The sequence below is a fragment of the Corvus cornix genome, chromosome 2 (assembly GCF_000738735.6).
Source record: "Corvus cornix cornix isolate S_Up_H32 chromosome 2, ASM73873v5, whole genome shotgun sequence".
In the NCBI taxonomy this organism is placed as follows: domain Eukaryota; kingdom Metazoa; phylum Chordata; class Aves; order Passeriformes; family Corvidae; genus Corvus; species Corvus cornix.
In genome coordinates this window covers 126,990,310-127,013,516 of record NC_046333.1, presented here as the reverse complement: position 1 = coordinate 127,013,516, position 23,207 = coordinate 126,990,310, and the positions used below count along the sequence as shown (strand labels likewise).

General features: G+C 43.8%; 2 protein-coding genes across 2 annotated transcripts; one reads left to right on the top strand and one right to left on the bottom strand.

Moving 5' to 3' along the window:
• The first annotated feature begins 541 nt into the window (after nucleotides 1–541).
• RBIS (ribosomal biogenesis factor) lies at nucleotides 542–5,870 on the top strand. Its single transcript, XM_039548856.1, has 3 exons — nucleotides 542–685; nucleotides 4,107–4,223; nucleotides 5,703–5,870. The coding sequence occupies exons 1-3, from the start codon at nucleotides 566–568 to the stop codon at nucleotides 5,769–5,771; spliced, it is 306 nt and encodes a 101-aa protein (XP_039404790.1). The 5' UTR covers nucleotides 542–565; the 3' UTR covers nucleotides 5,772–5,870.
• E2F5 (E2F transcription factor 5) lies at nucleotides 5,824–20,352 on the bottom strand. Its single transcript, XM_039548855.1, has 9 exons — nucleotides 20,032–20,352; nucleotides 14,344–14,453; nucleotides 13,497–13,658; nucleotides 12,268–12,311; nucleotides 10,425–10,489; nucleotides 9,232–9,499; nucleotides 8,306–8,506; nucleotides 7,827–7,871; nucleotides 5,824–6,559 (listed from the first exon to the last, which is right to left on the bottom strand). Exons 3-9 carry the CDS (start codon nucleotides 13,517–13,519, stop codon nucleotides 6,450–6,452), a joined length of 756 nt encoding a protein of 251 aa, XP_039404789.1. The 5' UTR covers nucleotides 13,520–13,658; nucleotides 14,344–14,453; nucleotides 20,032–20,352; the 3' UTR covers nucleotides 5,824–6,449.
• Between the last annotated feature and the right edge of the window lie 2,855 nt (nucleotides 20,353–23,207).

Sequence of the window (23,207 nt, the reverse complement as noted above, 5' to 3'; positions counted from 1 at the left end):
GAAAGTCGGGAGTGCCCATTCCTGGGGTCACCCCCGCCACTCCCGAAAGTAAAGCCAAGTGCGCACCGTTGCACCCCCTCCCGTTTTTCTCCTAGGGGTGTAAACCCAATTCCCTTTGGAATCGGCTGCAGGAAGATTCCGCGTTTTCCCAGGCGGGGCCGTGAGGCAGAAGAGTGTCCCACAACCCACTGGGAATTTATTCTTTTATCCAAGCGCCCCGTGTGCCGGGGGCTGCCGTGGGCACGTGCTTGTGGAGCTTGGGACTCGGCGTTTGGGCTGCGGGCGCGCGCCAAGGAGCTCTCAGCTTTCCCGTGCTGCAAAAGTTGGCTGCGAAGCTGCGGGAGAGGCAAGCAGAGCCGGGACTAAGGCTGAACCAGGGACAGGGACAGCGCCGTTCCGCCAGTGCGTTCCCCGCTGCGGCTCCACAGCGCCCACCCGAGGGGCGCGCGCCCCCTGGCGGCTCCGCGCGCGCTGCGCCCGCCCCGTGACGGCGCTGCGGGCGATTGGCGGCTCCTCGCGTCACAGCCCCCTGTGACGTCACTCTCCCGCGCCCGGAGCTGCCGCCATGGGCAAGAGCCGCGGCGGGGCCGGCAAGGCCGGCAGCGTGTTCCGCATCGCCCGCAGCGGCGTCCTCAGGGCCAAGGCCAAGGGCAAGGCGCGGCCCGTCACCTCCGGGCTGAAGCAGGTGAGTGCTGCGGCGGGAGGAGGTGCTAGCCGGGCTGGGACAGCGCCCCACCACGGGGAGGGCCCCGGCCCTGCTGCGGCGCCCGAGGGAGGCCTCGGCCTGGCGGGGTTTCCTCCTCTTCAGCCTCGCTGCGCGGCGGAGGAAGCGCTGGGAACTGATTAAATCGAGCTGTTTTAGGGGCAGTGTGTGTCCGGGCACAAAACGGCAAAGTGCACGATTTTCACCCGAAAATTAGGTTTGTATACGGATGTCATCATCTGCAAAAAGCACAGGAAGTTCATTTGACTAATTTGCAGGCATATGCCATAGAGGACATCGGGCTGTGCTTGAGGTATCGTTTGGGAAGTGCCTGATAGCATCTCGCCTTGTCCTCGGGAATGCGATGCTAAAGGGCGCGTCAGCAGTTCAGCGAGTTCGCGTTCACTGGCCTGCATTCACAGCGTCACCGAGGGTGTAATTCAGAGTACAGGTTAACAAAATGCTTTGATCCGAAGCACCGGGCATAGTTAGTTCAACTAACAAGGGGAAGTGGTTTCCATCACGTTCCTGGTCCCAGGAGGCGATCCCTTTGCCGGGCTCTGGGCTATGTTCCCACAGCTCTCCTTGATGCTGGCTCAGGAACTCTTCACCCACTAGGTGACTCAACTTGCTAAATCAGCAGCAAAAGCTATTAAAAATACATTTTGCATTTTTATGTGCTGGGTTGGTGAGTTGAACAAACTTAATTATGAATGAATGAATGCAAAGAGAAGCATTTTAGTGGGGAAGAACCAGAAAGGATGGAGCCTTTCCTGATCCAGTAGTTGTTTATTTGCCTTAGCTGTCAAGTACAGCTCTGTCACTGAGATGCAGTGAACAGGCCCAGGAGTGCACACTGATGGGTGTTTTGCTCTTAATTCCTCTCTGTTCCTTTCTTGCACCTTACATGGGCTGTGATGCTCTGCAGATGCTTCTGTGAGACAATTTAACATACTAAAGCAATAGAAAAACAAAGAAGCAAAAATAATGTTATTTTTGTGTTTCTAGAGGAGCACAGCCCAGAGGAGGGGGAGAGTAGCTCATGGAGCTGGGAGCAGTGCAGAGGAAGAGGAATGGGGGTGATCTAAGCATAAGTTTTCCTGTTGGTAGCAGTGAGTCATTACATGGTATCTTCTCAAACCTTGCCTCCAGCCTGAGATGGGTGTTCTGCGAGAGTTCAGCTGTCCCTTTAGAAAAGCATCTGTTAATAAAAGTAATAAAAGCAGATAGTGGCTTATTTTTTCCATTTGATGCAGTTGCAGTGTGCTGGACAAACACAAGCAAATAGCTCTAAAAAAAAAAGGCTGTTTCAGATTTCCTCCTGCAAGCCAAAGCCACTTGGTGAATTAATCTGGTGGACAGACAGGAGTGTAACAAACTTTGGAAAAAATAATTTCATGTTGCTGGCGTCGCATCTCCTCTTAGTCTAGACTGTCCTGTATAATAAAGAGAGAAACAGGTTTAAAATCATATTCATGAAAAGTCAGTAACCTATTAGGAGTAAAATTTTATTCTCTGTGTTTGAAGCTGTATTGTTTAATGCATTAAGCCTCTGGGCTTAATGGGATTTACTTATCATTAAGCAGTATAGGAAGATGCTCAGAAAAAAAAATTGTTAATAGCTAAAATTAATAGCTAAAAGCCCATTGTAACTGTTCAGACAACTTTTGATGTAGATACTGTGCTAGCTATAGAGCCTCTTTCTGTGGAGGAGTCCTGCCTGAGTACCTGACAGTATCACGTATTAAAACTGGAACCTTCTAACACCCCTGTGAAGCTGGAAGATGGTGACAAGCACTGATGGAACACGTAGTCTTTGTCCATCATGTCACCAACAGTCCATCCACTCTGATCAGAGCCAGGAGATGGGGCTGTATTTCTCCAGTCACTCTCCCAGTTAAAATGTTGATCTGAGTAGGCCTGTTTTATCAGCCTCATTGCCACTGCTTTCTTAATACTGGTAGTTCTCTTGGTCACTCAGAATAAATGGAATTACTGTTACTGTATACCTGCTCTGAACTTATGGAGGCTTTGAAAGCAAAATGACTACGTGTAACCATTCACAGTTTGCTTCTGCCTGTTTAAATTGCTGAGAGGTCAGTTACAGGGGTAGCCTTTGGAACAGCAGTAGGTATCCTGAAATTTGGGGTTGCCTGAAGACCTGTGAGCGTGCTTCTGGAATGTTTGTGATGTAATAGGTCATTACCTGGCAAGGATCCTGTTCCAGATTTTGGAAGCAGCAGGTGCTAGGGCTGAGATCAGCTGAATCTTACTTTGCTGCAGTGGTGAGAGTTTATGCCCTCTTGCATCTGGCCTCCTCCTCTGCCACAGGTAGTTGTCCCCAGAGTGCAACACGTGTCCATATTCTAGCTCTTCCTCTTTGAAAGCATTTTCGATAAAATAACTTGCAAAGGCAGACTTGGGCTAAAAGGGAGGCTGAGGTGCACAGAGATACACATCCCTCTCTGCTACAGCCACAGAGTTTCTTTAAATACTGCAGCAAAACCTGGTAGACATTGTTGGCCAGACCTACAGTACGAACAATTAGGTCACAAGGTGTGATGATGAAAGGTAAGCTATTGGATGAAATTCAAAATGGTGAAATCATTTACCAGTTATATTGGGTTTGAGGGGCTACAGGGGTGGCTTCTCTAAAAAGTTGCCAGAAGCTTCCTCATGTCCGAAAGGGCCAATGCCAGCTGGGTCCAGGATGGATATGCTGCTGGCCAAGGCAGAGCCCATGAGGGAGTGCCTCTGGGATGATGCAGTTAAGAAGCACACCCCCAGCAGCAGTCAGAACAGAGGAGTGAGAATTTTTAAGAGAAACAGCCCTGCAGACAGCAAGATCAGTGAAGAAGGAGGAGGAGGAGGTGCTCCAGGTGCTGGAGCTGAGATTCTTCTGTAGCCTTTGACAACAAATGAAATTCATTTTCCCCAAGTCGAGTCTGTTCTGCCCATGATGGCAACTGAGTGATCTTGCCCTGCTGTTATCTTGACCCATGAGCCTTCCATTATATTTCCTGTCCCCTGTCCAGCTAAAGAAGGCAGTGATGGAGTGGCTTTGGTGGGAAACTGGCATCCAGCCAGGATCAGTCCACCAGAGAGATGAAGGAAGGAACCCTTCCTGGGACTCCACTCCAGCTAAGAGGAGCTGAGGGTGGTGCAGCAGCGCCTGTGAAGCCTGGCTTTTGTTTTCTCTCTGTTCTCTTTCTGGATCACTATGGGCTCCTATTCCAATAGAGAAAGTTTAACTCTTGATTTTAAATATATTAGTACACAACTAGATGACCTAATGAGGTAACAGATAAAACATACTGAAAAGCATGTAACACTGTCTGCATAATAGTTGCACAAGTGGAATTTTTGTTAAAAATAACAATGTGTGTATTTTTTTCTCTCCCAGATAAACATTAAAAATGCTGAAAAAGTTAGCGCAATAAATAAAGCATTTGCTGAAGTTCAGAAAGAAATACAGCAGCTATCAAAAGGTACCACAGCAGAACCTCAGAAGACTCAGCAGGTAACTTCCCTCTGTAAAAATCTGAGGAGAATTAAAAGAATGTGTGTGTTTGAAGCATTATAATGTGTTTCTGAGACTGTAGGCAGTTAGCTCAGTTGGTCAAAGCATGGTGCTGGTAACACCACGGTGCTGGGTTCAAACCTTGTGTGGGCCATTTACTTAAGAGTTGGACTTGATGATCCTTGTGGTTCCTTCCACCTCACAATAGTCTGTGAATCTGTGAATTCATGCAGTTGCTTTAAAGCTAGCATCCCAGTTTTATGAATTTCATGTGTGTGGTAACGCTGAAACGTGGTTAGCATGTTCAAATGCTATGTAACTACTAAAGTAGAGAAGTGGGTGGGCAGCCATGCTCAAGCATGCTTCAAAAGCATATTTTTTAAGTACATTGTAGCTGATTTCTAATTGGTTTCTTAAGTTAGTTCCAGCTCAATCCCCCTTGATTTTAAACTTTTATCTCCTCATGAATAGACACAGAGAGGATGAACCTTGCTGTTCCCTACCTGAAGCACCTGACCGTGCTTTGAAACAAACAGTCCTACCTCTCTCTGTTCCCGATTCTAAGCCTTCATATTACCTATCAGAAGCACCAACACCTGAAACAGCAACTTCTGTAGTACAGGTTTTGCCTGCAGCATTTAGGGTTCAAGACAGTGTTTCACTTGCCTTTGTCTAGTTTTTTTAATACAGGCCTACGTGCAGTCTTGCACAAGAATTAATTCACAAAGTTTAATTCCTGACAAGTTCCTGCATATAAACTCTTATGCTGACTGATGCTCTAGGCACAGTTTCAGGGAGAAAAAGCAGTCCTTCAGGATGAGGTGCAGATGAATCTATCCTGGCTGTTGGGGGAAGGTGGAGTTTGGAGAAGTGGACATGAGTTCTCAGTGTGCCTGAGGTGATCAAGTTTCTGTACAGCTGGGAGCAACAGAACAAGTGTCAAATACTTAAGGAGAGGCTGACAGAAAAATGAAACACAATTGACAGTGCTGCCAGCACAGGATGAGGCCAAGCAAGGATTTCAAGGCAGTTGGAGCCAGTGGTCCTGTCCCTGCTGGGTTGTTATGTATTCCTCCAAGACTTCAGACTGTACTACTGCTCCTGTGCTAGTGGGGCTCTACATGACTGCTGTATTTGATTACTCAGGCTGTAACAGTATTGCCTACAAAGTTGCAAAACTGTTGCTGAGAGCAGTTGTGAACTAAAAGCCGAGCCTGTCTCAGTTGGGCCATGTGTGTTAATGTTACTGGTACGACGCTCCTGAAGCACAAAGCCTATTTATTCTGCTTGTGTCTCAACTTCAGTGTATCCTGCAATCCCCCCAAATTATTGAAGTATGACTGCAAAATTAGCCTATATTAAATACGTAAAAGACAAACTAATCTTCTGGACAATGGGTATTTATTAGTCTGGGGTTTTTTTCAAGCAGAACAAAAAGAAATTGCTTTCTACTTTAAACTGAAACTTTTTTTTTTTCAGGTTTCCACAAATCTGGAAAAGGAACCAGCAAACGTGGATGCTGCCACAAGCCTGTTATCTCAGTTGTAATATAAAATGGACAATGAAGGGGTTGCAAGAAATGAAAGACCACAGAGACTGATGGCTTTGTTTGCACAATTTTATTAAAAAAATTTTGTTAATATACAAGTATTGGCACACTTTAATACAAACTACAAACAGACCTTTCCTATCATGTAGGAAAGTGGAATGTCAGAAGTCAGTGTGAGAAACTTAAAGTGCTAAAACAGAAGGCACTTCACAAAATTGGTTCACTGAAACAATTTAGCATAACTCAAGTTGATACCCTTCACATTTCAACTTGGCAGTGAAAGCTTCAAAATTGTTTGAAAAGTTAAAGACTATAGCTTCTTGGCAGTAAAGCTTCAAAAAAAATGCTGTTAACTGTGAGCAAGAAGCCTAATCATTTTTTGAAAAAATGATCAAAAGGCTATTAGGTATTTTCACTTTTCTTACTAAAGAAAGCTCCAAACAATTGGATTACACAGAAAAACACTCAGGTGAAAAAGTGCCAGATTTTTTTGATAAGAGCCCTTTTTTTCTTGTTCTTGAATTTGTTTTGTGAAGTAGTTAAAGGAAACAAAAGGAAATATACTCCCAGAGTCAGTGAACTAAGAAGTTATACATTCATTATTCAAATACTTAGGTTATGAAGAAGTCTAGAATGTTATAGTTAGAGGTAGATAAGTAGTCTGGTTGACACGATATCTAATAATTTAGTATCTGCACATCAAAGAGATCACAGACTCCTTCATTATCATCCAGGTTAAAGTTGTAGTCATCTCCGGGAGTAGGAGAGAGTCGTAAGAGAGGAAAAACTGTAAAGCAGGAATAGTTTAGTTTAAATTAAAACACTTTTGGAAAATCAGCCCTATCATATTCAGTATGTTTGTCATCAGTGTTAGTCTTAATAATTAAAATAGTCTTGATAATCTGACAAGCTCACTGAGATACATACCGTGAATACCTGTACTGCATTCAGACTAAGGCAGTAACTGATGTATCTACCATTTTTTGCTTGTTATTTTAAGTCAGTTTGTTGGAGTGATAGCTGTGGAATATGAGTTTAAGTTCTTCTGCAGCAAAGGAGCTCCTGAGCAGCTTTTGAAAACTTTAACCAGAAACCCGTAATTTGTATTTATATTCCTTTGTCTTGTTACAATACTGCAACTACCAGCCTTCAAATAAGTAAGGAAGTTAGCATTATCTCTGTTTTTACAGAAGGGAAATGGAGGCTAGCAGTTTGTCTGTGCACTGACTGCATTTCAAGCATGGACTCGAAGCTGTCTTTGTGCGGTGAATAGAACCAAGAAGAGAAGCCTCAGCCCTCACTGCACTGTAGGAACTTTAACACAGTGTACATGAGCTGGGCATGCCATCCCTGCTCTAGAAGTGGAGGCTGTTTCCATGTTAACCACATACTGGCACGTTCACAGAATCCCATCTTGCTCCTTGGCTCTTATATAACCACGTCTTCTGGATGAGCCCTGAGGCGGTCTGCTTGAAGGCATATATTATCACAGGGCAAAAGGAACAAAGCGAGCCGAGTTCACCTCTTTGCCTGGCACCTCAGTGAGAGTGGCAGAGGTAGGCAGCACATGAGCTCTGTAGTAGCTGTGGTACAGTGTTGCACTCATGGCCACAGAGGTGCAGGAGCAGAAATGGGTGACATTTAGTGTATCATAGCTGGACACGTATCAGTCTGCATCCAGAACTATGTTCTGAAATACTCAAAGCACCTGCATAAAGCTTTAGGCAGAATAGAATTAAACCAGTTTGGTTTTCTTTTTAAAGGCAGCACACTAGTCATCAGCTTGTTCTTTCTTTGTCCCTAAATGAAGGACTGGTGAGTTATTCATGCATGTAAGTGCTTGTTGGATTAAGGTTTTCATATTTTGACTGTTAAATAAAACTTGCAGGGAATAGAAAGGGGAGCAAAGACAGGAGTGACAGAGGAAGCAACACGGGACAGAAGTAGTTTTATACTGACTCTTGGCATCAGATTTAACAGATGCTTCCTAAGTGCTGCTCACACAAAAACTATGCTGCTACTTGTGATTATTACAAAAGATGCTAAATACTTACCATCAGAAGACATGAGTTCATCAATAATATCTCCACTGATATTTCCTGTGAGACAGGAACACATGCTTTAAGTATGTAGGATTTTTTAACACGTGTTTATAGCAGTCAACACATTCTTTGCATTAAACCACTGAATTGCCAAGTACACTATGGCTTGTGCAGTGTTAGGAGCTGCAGAGGTAGTATGCCATGTACATGTGAAATATATTTATCTTTGTATCCCTCAGCTTTTCCCTCCCAATACATTTTTCCCACTTAGCCCTTAAAACCCAAGAGCCATATACAACATGAAGCTTATTTGGTGGCAAGGAAACTCATTTGGCTCAAAATGAGTATGCTCCTCTGAGCTGGCTCCCTGGCTTCATTAGGAGATAAACAGAGGCCTGTTTTTTCCTCTGTGTAACTCATTGGTAACTTGGTCACAAAGAAGGGCTCAGGGAACCAGTAAAAACATTTCAACAGGAACTACTGCTTCCTACCTGCAGGCTCCTCCATCTTTGCAATGTCAAATGAGTTTGGCTTGAGAATACAGTTGACATCCAGAGGCAGCAAGCTCTGGTAGTCACTGGAACTGGCTGAGGCTTGGGCACTGTCCCCGGACAGGCTGGGATACAGCTCCGGCTCTGGCAGGCTGGAGTAAGGGGCTGTGGGGGCTGCACTGTCCCGCTGGGTGCTGCCACCTACACGGACAGGAAGGCATGTCACAAGTTCTGTTACAGTGAAACAGAACACAAAGCACCTGCCCCCAGCTTTGTCTTTTGAGGAGAACATGGCCAGTGTCTGGGATTGGGTGAGAGGAGTCTTCCCCTTCCACAGTCACAGGCACAATTTAATTAATTGTCAATTAGCTAAAGATTAATAAATGAAGGTAATCAGGACCCCTCAGAAATGCAGTTATAATATTCACAGCATTTTCTTAGATCTTTTCCTATTATCTATTAATTTACTATGAAAAAAACACCTGATATTCAGGAGCCTCTCACTGTGGCTATGTGGAAGAAGGTAAGCGACTTGTGGTACAATAGCTGGAACTGGTGTATTATCAGTCTTATTAAAAGGTACACATTCATATCACATCCTCTGTCAAGAGGTTTGCAATTTTGCTCCAAACTGCATTCTGGAGAAGCACCTCAATAATTAACAGGATTACATCCAAAACCTGTTCAGTGTATGATGATAAGCTCTGAGGGAAGCATCTGTTTCACCACACAGAAGAGGAAGAGGTGTCTCTGTAACCTCCTGAGAGCCGTTACTAAGCCCCTGGAATAGTCTTTTAATGGACAGCTGCTACCCTATGCAAATTCTTGATCTTTCCTTTGTCTACCACCTATCTTAACAGTTTCTTCTTTCCCTCCAGCTGCCTTCCTCCCCCACCCATCGGAGATAGGAAAACCCCTGGATCCACCTGATGGTGTGTCCGCAACTGCCGTTTGCGGTAACTCCCGTCCTTGGTTCAGGTCATGCTGTTCTGGGGGATTTGGAGGAGCTGCGGCTGGTTTAAGTGGAGTTGCTGGAGCTGCAGGTTGAGATGGGGGCTGTGCAAGGTCATCAGGTGGAGGAACTGGAAACACCGTGGGCTTGGAGGAGCTTGACTCTTTGTTTATAAGCAGCACATGGATAGGTCCTGAACTACTTTTAAGGTTGATCTGGTATTTCTTCTGTCCGTTCTGTCCCTGTAAAGGTGGTGTATTACAAAAGTTACTGTTCCTTGAGAAATTGGAACTGTACAAGGTGATGAAGACTAAGATCAGCTGTTTTAGTCCACAATGAAAAAAAACCCCCAACAAAATCCAACATCACAGCTGCTAACTTGGGTCCTGCAGAGAACCTTACCATTGCCTGAACTGAGTTCAGCAGAGACGGACAAAGATAGTACCATTGATCAGCTTCATGGCTCTAGCCTTGGATGCTTTTACGATATTAGACTGTGCTTAGCCTCACTAAAAATAGCTTGTGAAACTTCTCAGGTGAATTTCAGCCTTCTTTAAGCACAGTGGCTATCATGCTTCATACAAACAAGGCTCTCTCCCAACTATGTAAACTATTTAAAACCAAGCACTGCAACAACAACAACAACAACAACAACAAAAGTTAAAGATGGACAGAAGTAAATAATTCGGCCTTCTATTTTAATCTTGCCAATTTAATCCTTTTGGCTATAGCAAGACTGCAGTCTGTTTCTGTATCCAGTCTAGTACCATGAGACTAAATCTAAATTAAAACTAAATCTAAAAGGCTTTTTCTTAAGAGATCCATTTTAACAATATAACAGAGGAACTTGACACATAAAAGTCACTGAGTTCTTAAGAGAATTCATGACAACTATGCATTATTTTTCAAGTTGCAACATTTAAAAGCAAGAGAGAAGAAGAAATCCATTTGTGTATCTTGGTTTTAATAGAAGGCACAGTTACCATTAGTCTAAGTGTACAAAACCCACTTTTTTCTATCCAGCCTCTCTCTTCTCAGCTGAAACAATCCTAATCCTTTCTCCCCCTCCTCTTGCACATGGATAGAGAGAAATCCTCTGCTCTAAAATAGCTCTTCTTTTCCACTATTGCTCTAGAACACTTAGGTAAACAAGAAACCAGTACATACCATTTCAGGTCTAGGTACTTCCAACTGTGTACCACAAGGTGCTTGAATTGCTAGAAGTGTATCTCCTGGTTAAACAGCAATTTTTAAGAAATTTTCTTAAGTCTTGTATAGTATCCACTCAAATGAGATCTGGAAATTCTCTAAGGCCACCTAAAGTACTGCACAATTTAGCATATATAAACTTGTGGTAAGACGTATGTAGTCCCTATAAGACCCAAGTATATTGCATAGTATAAATCACAGAATTCCAATACTTAGATCATAGTTGCAAAAATATTTTCTCACAACAGTGCAAGAGTTACAATTTTCTTTACCCGTTTGTCTTCTAGTTGTATATCTAACATAAGGTGAAAATATTTAGTTCCTTTTTTCACAGAATCAAAGAATGATTTAGGTTGGAAAAGACCTCCAAGACCATCGAGTCCAGCCTTTGACTGATCACCACCTTGTCAACTAGACATAGCACTAAGTGTCATATCCAGTCGTTTCTTGAACACCTCCATGGATAGTGACTCCACCACCTTCCTGGGCAGCCTGATCCAATGCTTAGAAGCCCTTTCTCTGAAGAAATTTTTCCTGATGTCCAACCTGAACCTCCCCTGGGTGCAGCTTGAGGCCATATCCTCTTGTCCTGTTGCTGTTTCCTGGAAGAAGAGACTGACCCCCACCTGGCTACACCCTCCTTTCAGGTACTTGTAGACAGTGATAAAGCCTCCCTTGAGCTTCCTTTTCTCCAGGCTAAACAACCCCAGCTCCCTCAGCCACTCCTCATATGATTTCAGCTAAACCAGCTCTCTGGTCTAGCTCACTTTATGACTTTGATGAGTGGTGGTACTACAGAAGTTTAACAGAAGGAAGAAGAGGTATTGATGTTCAGTGCCAGCATTTCCAAGTATCTAAGCTCATGGCTTCCGCAGCACAACTGGGATGTAACAGATGGCTGTCAAACTCATCTGTGGCTTACTATGCGCATTAAGACATGTTAGGTAAAGTCAGGGGACCACAGTTACATGCACAGCACTGGCACAATACTGCAAGTCACTTGCCTACCTGCACATTATTTCCTCTTTGTCCATAACTAATTTGGAATAACATTTTTCTTTCTCTGCCTCCTAAGAAACACGTAGGTGAAATATTATGGGAGTGCCATGCCACGTGCCTCCATGTTTTGTAATGACTTAACTCTTTTCAGTAACAGCTCATTTTTGTTAAACTGCAGTAGTTTTCTAGTCTTGTGTTTTTATTTAAAAAAATCTTCCTTGTGGCAAAGAAAAGATGGGTTTGAGCCTAGCTGGAGGCTGAACAACAATCTTCCCTTGGGTGCCCAAAATCAGGAGATGATGTCAAGGGAAGTAACCTCTGCCAGCATTTCTTGGCAATTTCTTCAAACCACCTGTAGAGGAATCCTTCAGATTTAGTAGCAATGCCCCATCATTGACCTTCAGCTGCCTTCACTTGTACAGCATCACAAGCTCTGTCTGGCCACAGTTGCCACCAGAAAATGATACGAAATTTGGATCTTCTTGGTTCTTTTGGAGGGTTGGACCAACATGTTCTGTCTCTGGTTCCATTAATGGCCCGTGGCAAGCTGCTGAGAAGTATGAATACCAAAAAAGACATCCACAACCAGGACTCCAGCTGAGCTTCCATTCTACACCATCTGTGACTACAACTAGAAAATACCAGAACTTGGTAGCCACAAACATTATGAAACATCTACCTAGTACTGATCACTATTGAGTACTTCTAAATTCAAAATACTTGCAAGGAAAAAGCAGGTTAGTTAGCAAGTTATTTTTCAAGAAATCCCTCACTGTAGAAATACAGCCTAGCAGCAACTTACCATTGAAGCAGTTGCAGATATCTTCATGGGTGACATATGAAAATGTAATTTATGTCAAGGAACATTTTTCTTAAAGCAATATAAAACTGGTATATGTTGCCCTTTAGAAGTTTGTCCAAACTGAGCCTAAACTATAATGTTATTATAGTTACTTAGAAGTGTCATCAAGGCATTATTTTTGACTTTCAGAATGGCTCGTTACAAATAACAAGAGTTCTGTGTTTTAAAGAAAAAACTTGTATCTGCAAAGAAAATACAAAAAGAAAAATAGTTGTGTAGCTTGAATGAGAAGTGATTCTTCTAAAAAAGGAGAACATGTAAAATCTTGTTTTGAAGAATACCATTTACTTTGCTAACTTGACAATACAGAATTCAGGTATGTACCAGCATTTCCCAGAATCACACAAAAATACTGCTAGGGGGAACTTTAGAAGTCATCTGCCATCCCATTCCTCTGCCTCAAGGTAGGACTGATCCACTGTTCAGACATTCCAGACAGATGTTTTTCCTTCCTCTTCTGCAAAACCTCCAGTGACAGGTATTCCACCACCTCCACCCTGGGGGATCAATTTCATTGCTAGCTCTCCCAAAAGGAAAGTTTCTCCTAAAATTTAACTTCAATCTCCTTTGCTACAAAATCCATTTTACAAAAACAGTTTCTGTCCAGAAAATTTAAGTACTTATCAATAGTATTATAGGGCACTTGCCTGCTCCCAATCTCAGGTGTCTGTTTTGCAAGACAGCTAAACACATGATGAGCAATGCAGCTGGAACTCTCTGATATTTATATACAGGATCTTTTTTTCCAGTTTGAAACCCAACAAGCTTCAGAACTTTGTCAAATCAATTTATCTTTGGGTGATAGCTTGATCTTTTCAAAATGAAGCAACAAAAAAGACTCATGTAAAGCACTGGTAACAAAGTATAAATTCAAGTTCTGGAAGCAATATAACTAATTTCAAATAAGACACTAGGATTGTACTATTGACTTAAAAGTTACTGCTGTACATCTATATATATGCTAAATTATTTTCATGTTATGCACAGTCATAGAAGTTAAAAAGTCATGTGTCTAAGATTTATATCTTCTTTTGTTGAAGCAAAACCTGAAAAAATACTTGCCTTACCTTGCTTCAGGATAAAATGGGCTACATTATGCTTTATCCATTACCTTTAGGTGTTGCCTTAATTCTAGTTCCAAAATGCACACAATTAATTTAAAAGGATATTGGTGGTTTGTAGAATCATCCATGACGTTCTTGATACTTTGTTGAAGCCACAGTTTCTGCTGATCCAATTCTTTTTCTTTTAGCTCTAAATCTTCAATTTCAGCTTCCAGATATCTCAGCCTGTCTATGACTTCTTTTGTATTGCAGCCAGCACCTACTCCTCTTAAAAAGGTAAAAGGGTTCATGAAACCACAAGTGAAAATCTAAAGCAAACATGCATTGATAATTTCTTAAGACTATTTTCAACATTTGGAATTTTTTTTTTAAATTAGTATCATCTACTAATATTCAATATGAAGGAAATGAGCATTTACCCTCCCAGTAGTGTTTTAACAGGAAAACGAAAATGCTTAACCTCTGATCAAATTAAGATTTCCCTCTACAAAAATTTATCTTCTTTCGGAGTGTAGTTTTTTCTGCATGGGAACTGTTTTGCAGGCCCTTTCTCCTTCACCTATAATTCTTACCTTGAGCTTTTACTTTCAGAGGCCTAAGAGACAGTAGGCATGGACTGTGGTAGAGCAGGTAGGTGGAGACCATGTGCCCTGATACCCCTCCCAGATTCATTCACAGGGAATTTTTCAATTGCAAGTGCTAGTTATAAAGTAGCACTAGAAGTTTTCTAAAAGTTTCTCTTCTGTGTGCTTTAAACTTGATTTTATGTATCAAAGACACAAGTTAAAAGGAAAACAAATACAGTTAATTTATTGTAATTCTACAACATCATATTGCTCACTGAAACGCATTACGTTAATTTTATGGTGTCATACCTAGTCAGAAGAAGTAGAAAGAGGCAATTTTTGTTGCTCTTGGGCATGCAAAAATTTGCAGAATTGACATAACTTACTTCCACTGAATGCTGTTTTTTGACTTCTTCTCAATGAGATCAATCCCCTCCAGAACGTTGGTGATATCATAGATCCTTCTCTTCTGCCTCACAGCAAGAGTATCAGCAGCCTGTCGAGAGAACAACCATCAGCAGCTTGCATGCTGAGGGAAAAGACAGTTAAACCACTCCCTTGGAAAAATGCCATCTAATGTCATTCCAAAGGGAGAAGGTTCTTCAAGAGCCAGATACCATCATGAATTCTGAAGTCCAGCACCTGCAGGTAGTGCTACAAAGCACATGGAGCAGTGCCCTGGCTGAAGGCCAGCAGGCCATCCCCTGACAGAGAGGGGAGCTCACAGGGGTTGCAAAGACCATGGTCAGTATCTGGAGCATATTCAACTGCATGGAGGAGCTTCCCATGCTCTTTCTGGAGGGCAGGAAAAGGTATGGAAGGCAGGCAGTGACACCCTGCAGTGGGGCAAGCCTCTGAAGCCAAGGACATACTACATTTATCACTCCTTCCACTGACACTCGAGGTATTACAGCCTTTGTTTGGATTCAGTGGTGCCAGGATACGAAACAACAGGGCTGTAATTTCACAAAGTGGCTGCAGGAGAGCTGCAGCATTTCAAGCCACCATTGTCCTCGCACAAATGCCCCAAACAGCATACTCAATCTGTCACACTGAGCACCAGCACCCTGGTACAGCTGCCAGGGGTGTTGCTGCTGACACACAGCCAGCTGTGCAGCACATCTGAGGGCTGTCACAACTCACCACTCTGAGCAAAGCAGTGTCAGGCAGAGACAACCAATTCCTGCCTTACTTCTTTCTCTCCATGGTGATTTTTGTGTAACTGATGCAAAGGGGTAAGATAAAATAAGCAAACAAACTAGTCATGCCTTCCACACCTGAAAAGCAGCTCAAGTTCAAAGAATATTTGCTAAAAGGAGGGAAAACAGAGAGGAAGGAGTCTGACTCTAATTACTTGGAACACTTAAATACAATGATTACATGGGATTGTATGTATTAAATAAAAGAGAAGAAAAATAAAGAGAAGGGTAGGCAAAGACTTCTGAATTTGAACTAATACATAAAGTCAAATAATTTCTACTACAGGAACACAATCATTTATTTCAGTTTGTTCCAACAATCTACTAAATGTATGCTTTTTGTATGCAGCCTATATGAAAGAAAGGTAGAACTTGAGACAACCATAACCTGGAAGGCAAACAAAATTTCTTTGCTTAAGAGTACAATTACCTTTTGCTACTCAAGTAAAGTTGAAAGGATAAAAAGAAAGAACAGAGATTAAAAAAATACTCTTACAGCCATGAAGTATAAGCACTGCTCTTTCTCCTTGACAGTGATGTACCCACTAAACACTGTTTCCACTGACACCATTAGCAGCGTTTATCTTTTGTATGGTCTTCTGTATGAGTCTTTTAAAATATTTTCTTATCTAACCAAACAAAATACATGCAAGTACAAATAAAGTGCACAGTTTAGTTCTCTCCAAGAAAACAGGCTCTTTGATCACTTGTGTCAGCAGGTATGCACCTGCTATCTTAATCTGCTATTTTTGCTGCACACATACACGCTGCTTCCAATGACTGCAAGAGAACCATAAAAATCTAGCAAGTAACAAAGTTGATGCCACTTGCACAATGCTTAATCAGCACCCCATACATCTCACAGTCTTCAGTTATTCTACAAGCTGTTTACATAATTCAGTGCAAGGAATGGACAGCACACACTTAGCTGCTATTCAGCTTTCTGCTTTTTTCCCATTGCTCTACATATTGACCTAGGACTTAGTCTACCACTCAGGGCTTGAATGATGAAGAAACTGCTCTGGAGACAGATTTCATTACCTCTTGAGATTTTCCCAAAGGCCTGTCTACAGAATGTAAATGCTTTACTAATCTTAATGTATTTTCAAATTGTACTGGTAGCAAAAGATACCAATGTACACAAATTTGGAGCTGCGAAACCAAAGCTTAAGATTTTTTTTTTTAAAGTCACTTTTTCTGAGTGTCCAATTTCAAATGTTTCAAAGTTGAAGTAATTGTTGCACTCTAAATGCTACTGCATTTTGTATGCCCCAAGCACAGCTCCCATGAACACCAGCAGCAGATTCACCCCTACCAGCTCCAGATCCCCAGGACAGGGGCTCATTTCACAGGAAAATGAAGGACACAGTTACATATGTATTTGGCTTGACTACCCTGTATACAGTTCAAGCGCTGCTATGAAGTTCAGCTACTTACAAGAGTACCTACACAAGCTGGGACCAGTTCCCAAACTGAAATGTTTAATCCAGACATTCACTAGCATTCTGGTGCTGATTTTGTAATCTAATTATCTTTTAAAAATTTCACAGATATTTAAAAAGCAATTGAGAAGTTCCTCCCTGACATTCTAGCAGTTATCAGTGTGATACCTTCTGACAGGTACATGGATCAGAAATTAAGTTCAGTCCTCCACATAAACCATTCACTAATAATTTAAATAATTAAATGAGCTTTCTTAGACAAATCTCTTGTTGTGAAAAACACTGTATAAAACTCATCATTTCTCAGCCTATCTACAGCAATTACTCTGCTAACATAGGTGGACATAGCTTCCACATTCAGAGTTCTTTCATAAAATCTTTCAAATGTAAAGCTGCTGAACTCTAGTTATTCCTCCTAATATCTCCTCATGCTTTGATTAAGTATGTATTCAAGCCAAGCACTCACAAGTGTCTCATAGACAGGTTCAGAGCTGGAATAAAATATCTAAGCACAGAGCTATGGTTCTGTGCATTCCGATCGTGCAGCTCTTGGAATACCGAAAACACACTGTTCAGCACAGGTTCAGCTGCAGGCACGCACACACACGCACACCCACCCACCCAGAAATAAGAAAGAAAGGCCAGGAAAAGGGGCAATTGAGAGTTTGTAGGCCCCCCCCCCGCCCCCCCACCCCAACTTCTTTGCTCCCTGGGAGCTGACAAAGGCAGCAGAAATCCTCAGCTGCAGATGTGCTGCGTTAGCCCTAGAGAGCAGAGGAACTCGATAGAGCACCCGTGACAGAGTCACTACTGAGAAGCTTAAAGCACAAGGGCCAGCACTGCCTACTTGCTCTCTCCACGTGTCAAAGGAAAGAGGTCCTGCATCTTCTGAACTCTGCCCATACCACACGACAACATTTTCTCCCCAGGAGGGTTGTCAACAGTTTGGTGAGAGTTTTAAATTGAATGGCGCTCTTGTCAAATTGTATGGAAAAGTGCTGAATGTCATTGCAACATAAACACTAAAGGAATGTAAAATCTAATAGATAGGCTCGCTCTTCTTCTGTGGAGTGCCACAAGTGTAAGGCAGCTGTTATCTGACCTTGACCAACACACTTCTAAAACAAGTAGATTTTAGAATACCTCATGTTTTGCACTGATGATCAGAAACACTACTTAACCATCATTAGAGCAGGGATGGCATTCTGCTAGAAACAAAGGCCACTTAAGAAATTAAGGCAGAAGCACTGTATGCTATGAAGAGCATTCCTTCAGGTGGTTTATCCCTTATTCACTCATCTTGGTCTTTTTCGCTCTTCCCTGCAATTCATGGGTTGCTGCAGATAGAAACTTAGTTTTATATCATCCTTTAGTGTTCTAAGCTTAACTCCATGACTAGACTTCTTTATAAAGGCTTATTCAGTGATAAGTATGTCATTATTTTAGAATAGCTGTTTGATTTTAAAGTAAATGCAAAATTCAAATTTCAAGTAAAGAAAATTCTCACTTCCACAATTTCTCAGATGTTACAGTGAAGTGTCCACCACTAAAACATTTTCACAGCTTCCTTTTACAGCCTACTAAACTGAAATTATAGATGTATTAAAGATCACCAGAAAATGTCCCATAAAACAGATTTTCCTTCTCAATTGCTAAATTGCAAAGCTGGAAGTCCACCTGTTTCCAAATTTTATTTTCTTCCTAGTGCTGGTTTTGCTAAAGAAATACTGATCAGCAGCACAACGTCAGATGGTCAATACCAGCCAGCAGAGAGACACTTAAAGGTGTTCACTGCATGAATCATTTCTTGGAATACTCTGTTCCATTTCAAGACTGTCCTGTTCTTCAGTTTGCTGAGCACACTGACAGAACACAAACACACAAACTGGTCTTCATTTTTCCTTAGATATATGGCTTATATATGAGAAAACCAGTCACAGAAATGTATGTTCTGACTCACTGTTTATGAAAGTACCAACAATTTATGCACTGCAATTAGTATTTACTTTCAACAAACTCTAACCTGTAATTCTTACACCAGTCTCCAATAGGTCTCGAGCACAAACGTCTGTGATTGGTTGCAGTGCCTACTTAATTTTTCCGTGGCTATCAACCTTTCATTCCTTCTGAGTAGGTACCTTTCTCACTAAAGAGAAGAAGCATTGTTCCATCCCACTACGCAGCCCAACTTTATTGTTCAAGTCAATCTTCTTTGGCACATTAAGCCAAGCTTTTGGGCCTGATGTCTTGCAAACTGAGTATGTTTTGCTTCTCAGATTGACCTGGAACATCTCTCAGGACATGACAGACAATAAAGGAAGCTGCACAACAATCCCAAAGATCTGAACGTCATCGTTCTGTTTTGCTAGAGAAAGAGGCAATTAGTAATAAGGAGCTCATCAACTTGTCCAGACCACAGCATAACCAAATGAGGAATATAAAACCTATCAGTGTCCTTCCCTATTCACCCTGAAGTTTCAGTAGCCACAGTAATATCACTGAAGTGCATCCGGTCTGAACAGGGATGCACAAAAAAAGCTCCGAGAACACCATTCACCTCCTGGGGCCTACTAAGAGTAATTAAAAAATAAGTCAATTTTCCAGAAAGTACTTTAACCAAAGCACCAAGCCAGCCTCTTGCTGCACTTTGCTGAACACCTCAGCCATTCATTGACAACCTTAACCAGTCAGGTTAACATACCTTTGCCTCAATGCATTGCACACCTGACAACCTGGGGGGCCCAAGCTCCTGGGCCAGAGCAGCAGCAAGCTCCAGGGAACTGGCAGGACACAGTGCCAAGGATCCCTCCTGCAACACAGTGACCCCCTGGCATGAGGGCCACGCCAAGGTAGGCTGGTCCCAGGGCATCACTGGAGATGCTCCAGCTGCTGCTGCCCAATGCCCTCACACCCTGGAGGCAATGAGCTGGCTGCAGAGCTGGGTGACAATGATTTGTCACTCATACACCAATTCAGCTTCTTTCATTCACACATAACAGAAAGTATAAGGTGGCAATGGTCTGTTTTTCAACATCGTTTTCTCTTGCTAAAAGGACATCGAGGGGGGTGGGCAAGGTTTAAACAGCAGTCCACACACTGAGTCAGTGCAGGGAGAAACATAGGGCAGTAAAAAAAATACACGGAATTATTAGGGCTGGAATGGACCTCTAGAGATCATTTAGTCCAACCCCCGCCAAGGCAGGGTCACCTAAAACAGGTGCACAGGAACTCATGCAGGTGGGTTTTGAATGTCTCCAGAGAAGAAGACTCCACGACCCCCCTGGGCAGCCTGTTCCAGTGCTCTGCCTCCCTTAACGTAGAGAAGTTCTTCCTCATCTTGAGGTGAAACTTCTTGTACTTTAGTTTATGGCCATTGCTCCTCGTCCTGTCACTGTGCACCACCAAAGCCTGGCAGCATCCTCTTGGCACGCACCTATAAGATATTTATAAACACCGATGAGACCTGCTCCCAGTCTTTTCTTCTCTGGACTAAACAGGCCCAGCTCCCGCAGTCTCTCCTCGTAAGAGATGCTCCAGACCCCTCACCATCTCTGTAGCCCTCTGCTGGACCCTCTCCAGTAGCTCCTTGTTTTTCTTGTACTGAGAAGCCCACAACAGGGCATAATAAACAAGACCACTCTCAATAAGTTAAATTTAACGCACGGAACCCATTAATTATGCCCCTTAATAAAAGCCGAAACGCGTATTTGAGCCGACCCGACGGCTGTCAGCCATCGCCGGGTACCCACAGCCCGGTCAGCGACCGGGGAGGCCCCAGCCACCGCCGGCGGCGGGCGGTAGGGAAGGACGGACGGAAGAACGAGAGGAGGGAGGAACGGGCGGCCCTGCCCGGCCCCCGGGCTGGCCCGGCCTCCCTGCAGCGCGGCGGGCCGCTGGGCGCCCGGCCGGGGCCCGGCGGTGCCGCCGGGCCCGCCCCCCGCCCCCTCGCGCATCCGCTCTGAGGTGCCAGGCCACGCGCGTCCTGTTGGGCCCTCCATTGCTGCAGCGACACGAACCTGGAAGTGGTCAGCAGCCCAGGCTCTTTCTCGTGGGCGGGCTGCTGCCGCCGGCCCGCGGCCCTCGGCGCGCGCCGCGGCCATGCCGCCGGCTGGGGCCACCGTGTTCGGCGACCGCCGCAACGGCCCGAGCGGGAGCCGCCCGGCCCCCGGCGGCTCGGCGGCGGGACGGGGGCGGCCCGGCAGGAAGTGACGCCGGCCGCCCAGTTGCGCGGGACACCGGCCGCGGGGTCGCCGCGGGGCTGCGGCCGCGGGCGGGGGACGGGCCCGGCCTCCGACCGGGGCAGGGGGGCGCGGCCCGCGGCCTGCGGGAGACGGACTGCGCTTGGCTGGCGGGCCGCTCCCGGCTTTCGCTCAGGGCCCCCAGGACGGGTAGCGCAGGCCTGGAGTCGGCGAGATACGTCCCGCGAGCCTGGCTGTCCCCGCCTCGATGGCTCCTTGTCGCTCATTTCACCGTTTGCATTTGATATAAAAGCACTCAGATTAATTGCAAACGATGTTCTCACACCTTGCCAGGCCAGGCACAGGACACGTTGATGATCTGGCCAGGGGCACAGGGAATTTTGAATGCTTACCCAGTCCCTTCCCCTTGTGTCCAAATATACTTGGCCTTAATTCAGGTACAACTCGTTCCCTAGTGACCATCGGATAAAAGCAGAGAAGCTTTAAAGTCCATACTGGATAAGAATTCAGGGGATGCACTTAAGGAAGAGCAGACCCTCAGGTAGGCATCACACACGGCAGTGGAGCGCTGTACCCTGGGTGTGCCATGGCACACAGGAGCTGTACCTGCACGTGCAACCCCATGTTCAGGGCAACGTGCATGCTAACACGCTCTCTCTGGACCTGGAATCACAGTCCTCCTGGTCTCAAGTAACACAGCAATTTCCTCATTCCGTTCTCAGTATTGATTGAAACAGATCATTCTCTAGTCAGGAAATGAAAACAAAGACTAAAAATGGAATTGATTTTAAATTGTCATGATTGATGCACGAGAGCATGTTGCATCTGACAAGGTCAGCATTCACATTTTGTTTATATTTTTATTTAATTAAGTGTATTTTATTTATTTTATTAAGTTTTATCTTTCAGTCATGCTGGGTTGAAATTTATCCTTGTGAATACGTAAATTTGGTACAGCTTTCACCTGCACCACATCTTTATTATTTCACCATTTTGAAGGTAAAATCGTTTCAACACTTATTAAAAAGTTCTAAGGAAGCCATGTAAGCATAAAGAGGGAAGCAATGCCAAAGACAGAGTTATCTGCAAGAAAAACAAATGTTCCTAGCACTGCTAACGCATGAACGTTCCCAACTACTGTAATATGAAATTCCTGAGCCAAGAGCAAGGAACAGAAAGAATTTATGTTAAAAACGTTAACAACTCCCTATGATGAAATCAGACAATGAGTTTCAGAACAAAAATTCTGGAGTTAAAACTCAGAGGAGATATTAAAAAATTGAATCAGGGCAAGAATAAGTTCTTTTAACTTCCTGGTGCATTCCAGGTATTCAATTACTTCACCCAAAGCGTAGCTTGGTCAAAGAGTAAGTAAAGAAAAAAGAAGTGCCCCAGGAAACACTCGATCAACATGACAGAAAAGCACTCTGAAGTGGTGCAACCTTTCTGCACCAATGATATCTGTAAAAATACTATAGAACAGCTTTCCAGGTGAGCATTTCCTCACATACTGTAGCACAAGAAATAATTTTCTTCTGCCTTTGGAGAACTGAGTTAAAAGTTTGTCCTTACACCTTGCTAACCATTACCACTATTTCTTAATTTTTACATATTACAAACAAATGGGACAGATTCCAAACAAACAGTCCTTAACAGCTCTATCCTACCTTAGCTGGGAGTACCACAGTGCAGACACCTCCCCGTTAGTGCTGATGGCTCATTCCTGGTGTTTTCATGGGTCAGGTGCAGGAACTCTTGATGCAGGGAGTCAGAGCTGAAGCAGGTGTCTGCTTTCTGTCCCCTCCACAAATTTGGAATTTTACCCTTTTATAAGACCATGCAATCTCTAGACAATTCCCAGCCCTACACGCCTCCCCACAGTGGGGGTTGTTCCCCAGGCTGTTCCAGGCGTCTCATTCAGTTGTTGGGCGGCCTTTTTTTATTTTGCTTTGCTGTTGCTACTTCCATTCTTAAAACGAAGGGTGTGCTGCTAGCTCTCAAGGTTGTGCTTTGTCAAAGACAAGTTACTGATCATCAGGAAGTTGTTTTCACTGACATGGCCTATACTTTCAAGTCGTGCCCATGTTTTCAAGGCCTTTTACAGCCCACGCTTTAGCTGCACCTCGTAACAAGAGGCAGCTGGTATCAAGCTCTGGTTTACATAACAAGCTTTCATTAACAAATTGTTAACAAATGCAGCACCTCAGTTACCCAAAGGCCAGGGCTTTTTACCAGCACTAAGTACTGTTATGGGGCTTCTGGGCACAAAAATGCACAATCAGTTACACTGTGCTAATGTGCTAAAGCCTGGGTTCCGAACAAATGATGGTAAAGTTGGCTTAGGGGCTGCTACCGTCACTGGAGCAACAGGACTCTGCTCCAGCTACTGCGAGGTGCAAGGAGGGAGGAA

Bases quoted from the DNA above. Each gene is read 5' to 3' on its own strand.
- RBIS (XM_039548856.1), top strand. From the start codon at position 566: ATGGGCAAGAGCCGCGGCGGGGCCGGCAAGGCCGGCAGCGTGTTCCGC. The intron at 686-4,106 runs GTGAGTGCTGCG...TTTCTCTCCCAG, and splicing joins TCACCTCCGGGCTGAAGCAG to ATAAACATTAAAAATGCTGA. The intron at 4,224-5,702 runs GTAACTTCCCTC...TTTTTTTTTCAG, and splicing joins AACCTCAGAAGACTCAGCAG to GTTTCCACAAATCTGGAAAA.
- E2F5 (XM_039548855.1), bottom strand. From the start codon at position 13,519: ATGGATGATTCTACAAACCACCA. The intron at 10,490-12,267 runs GTAAGTTGCTGC...CTGTTTAACCAG, and splicing joins TATCTGCAACTGCTTCAATG to GAGATACACTTCTAGCAATT. The intron at 6,560-7,826 runs GTAAGTATTTAG...CCTGCTTTACAG, and splicing joins TGAACTCATGTCTTCTGATG to TTTTTCCTCTCTTACGACTC.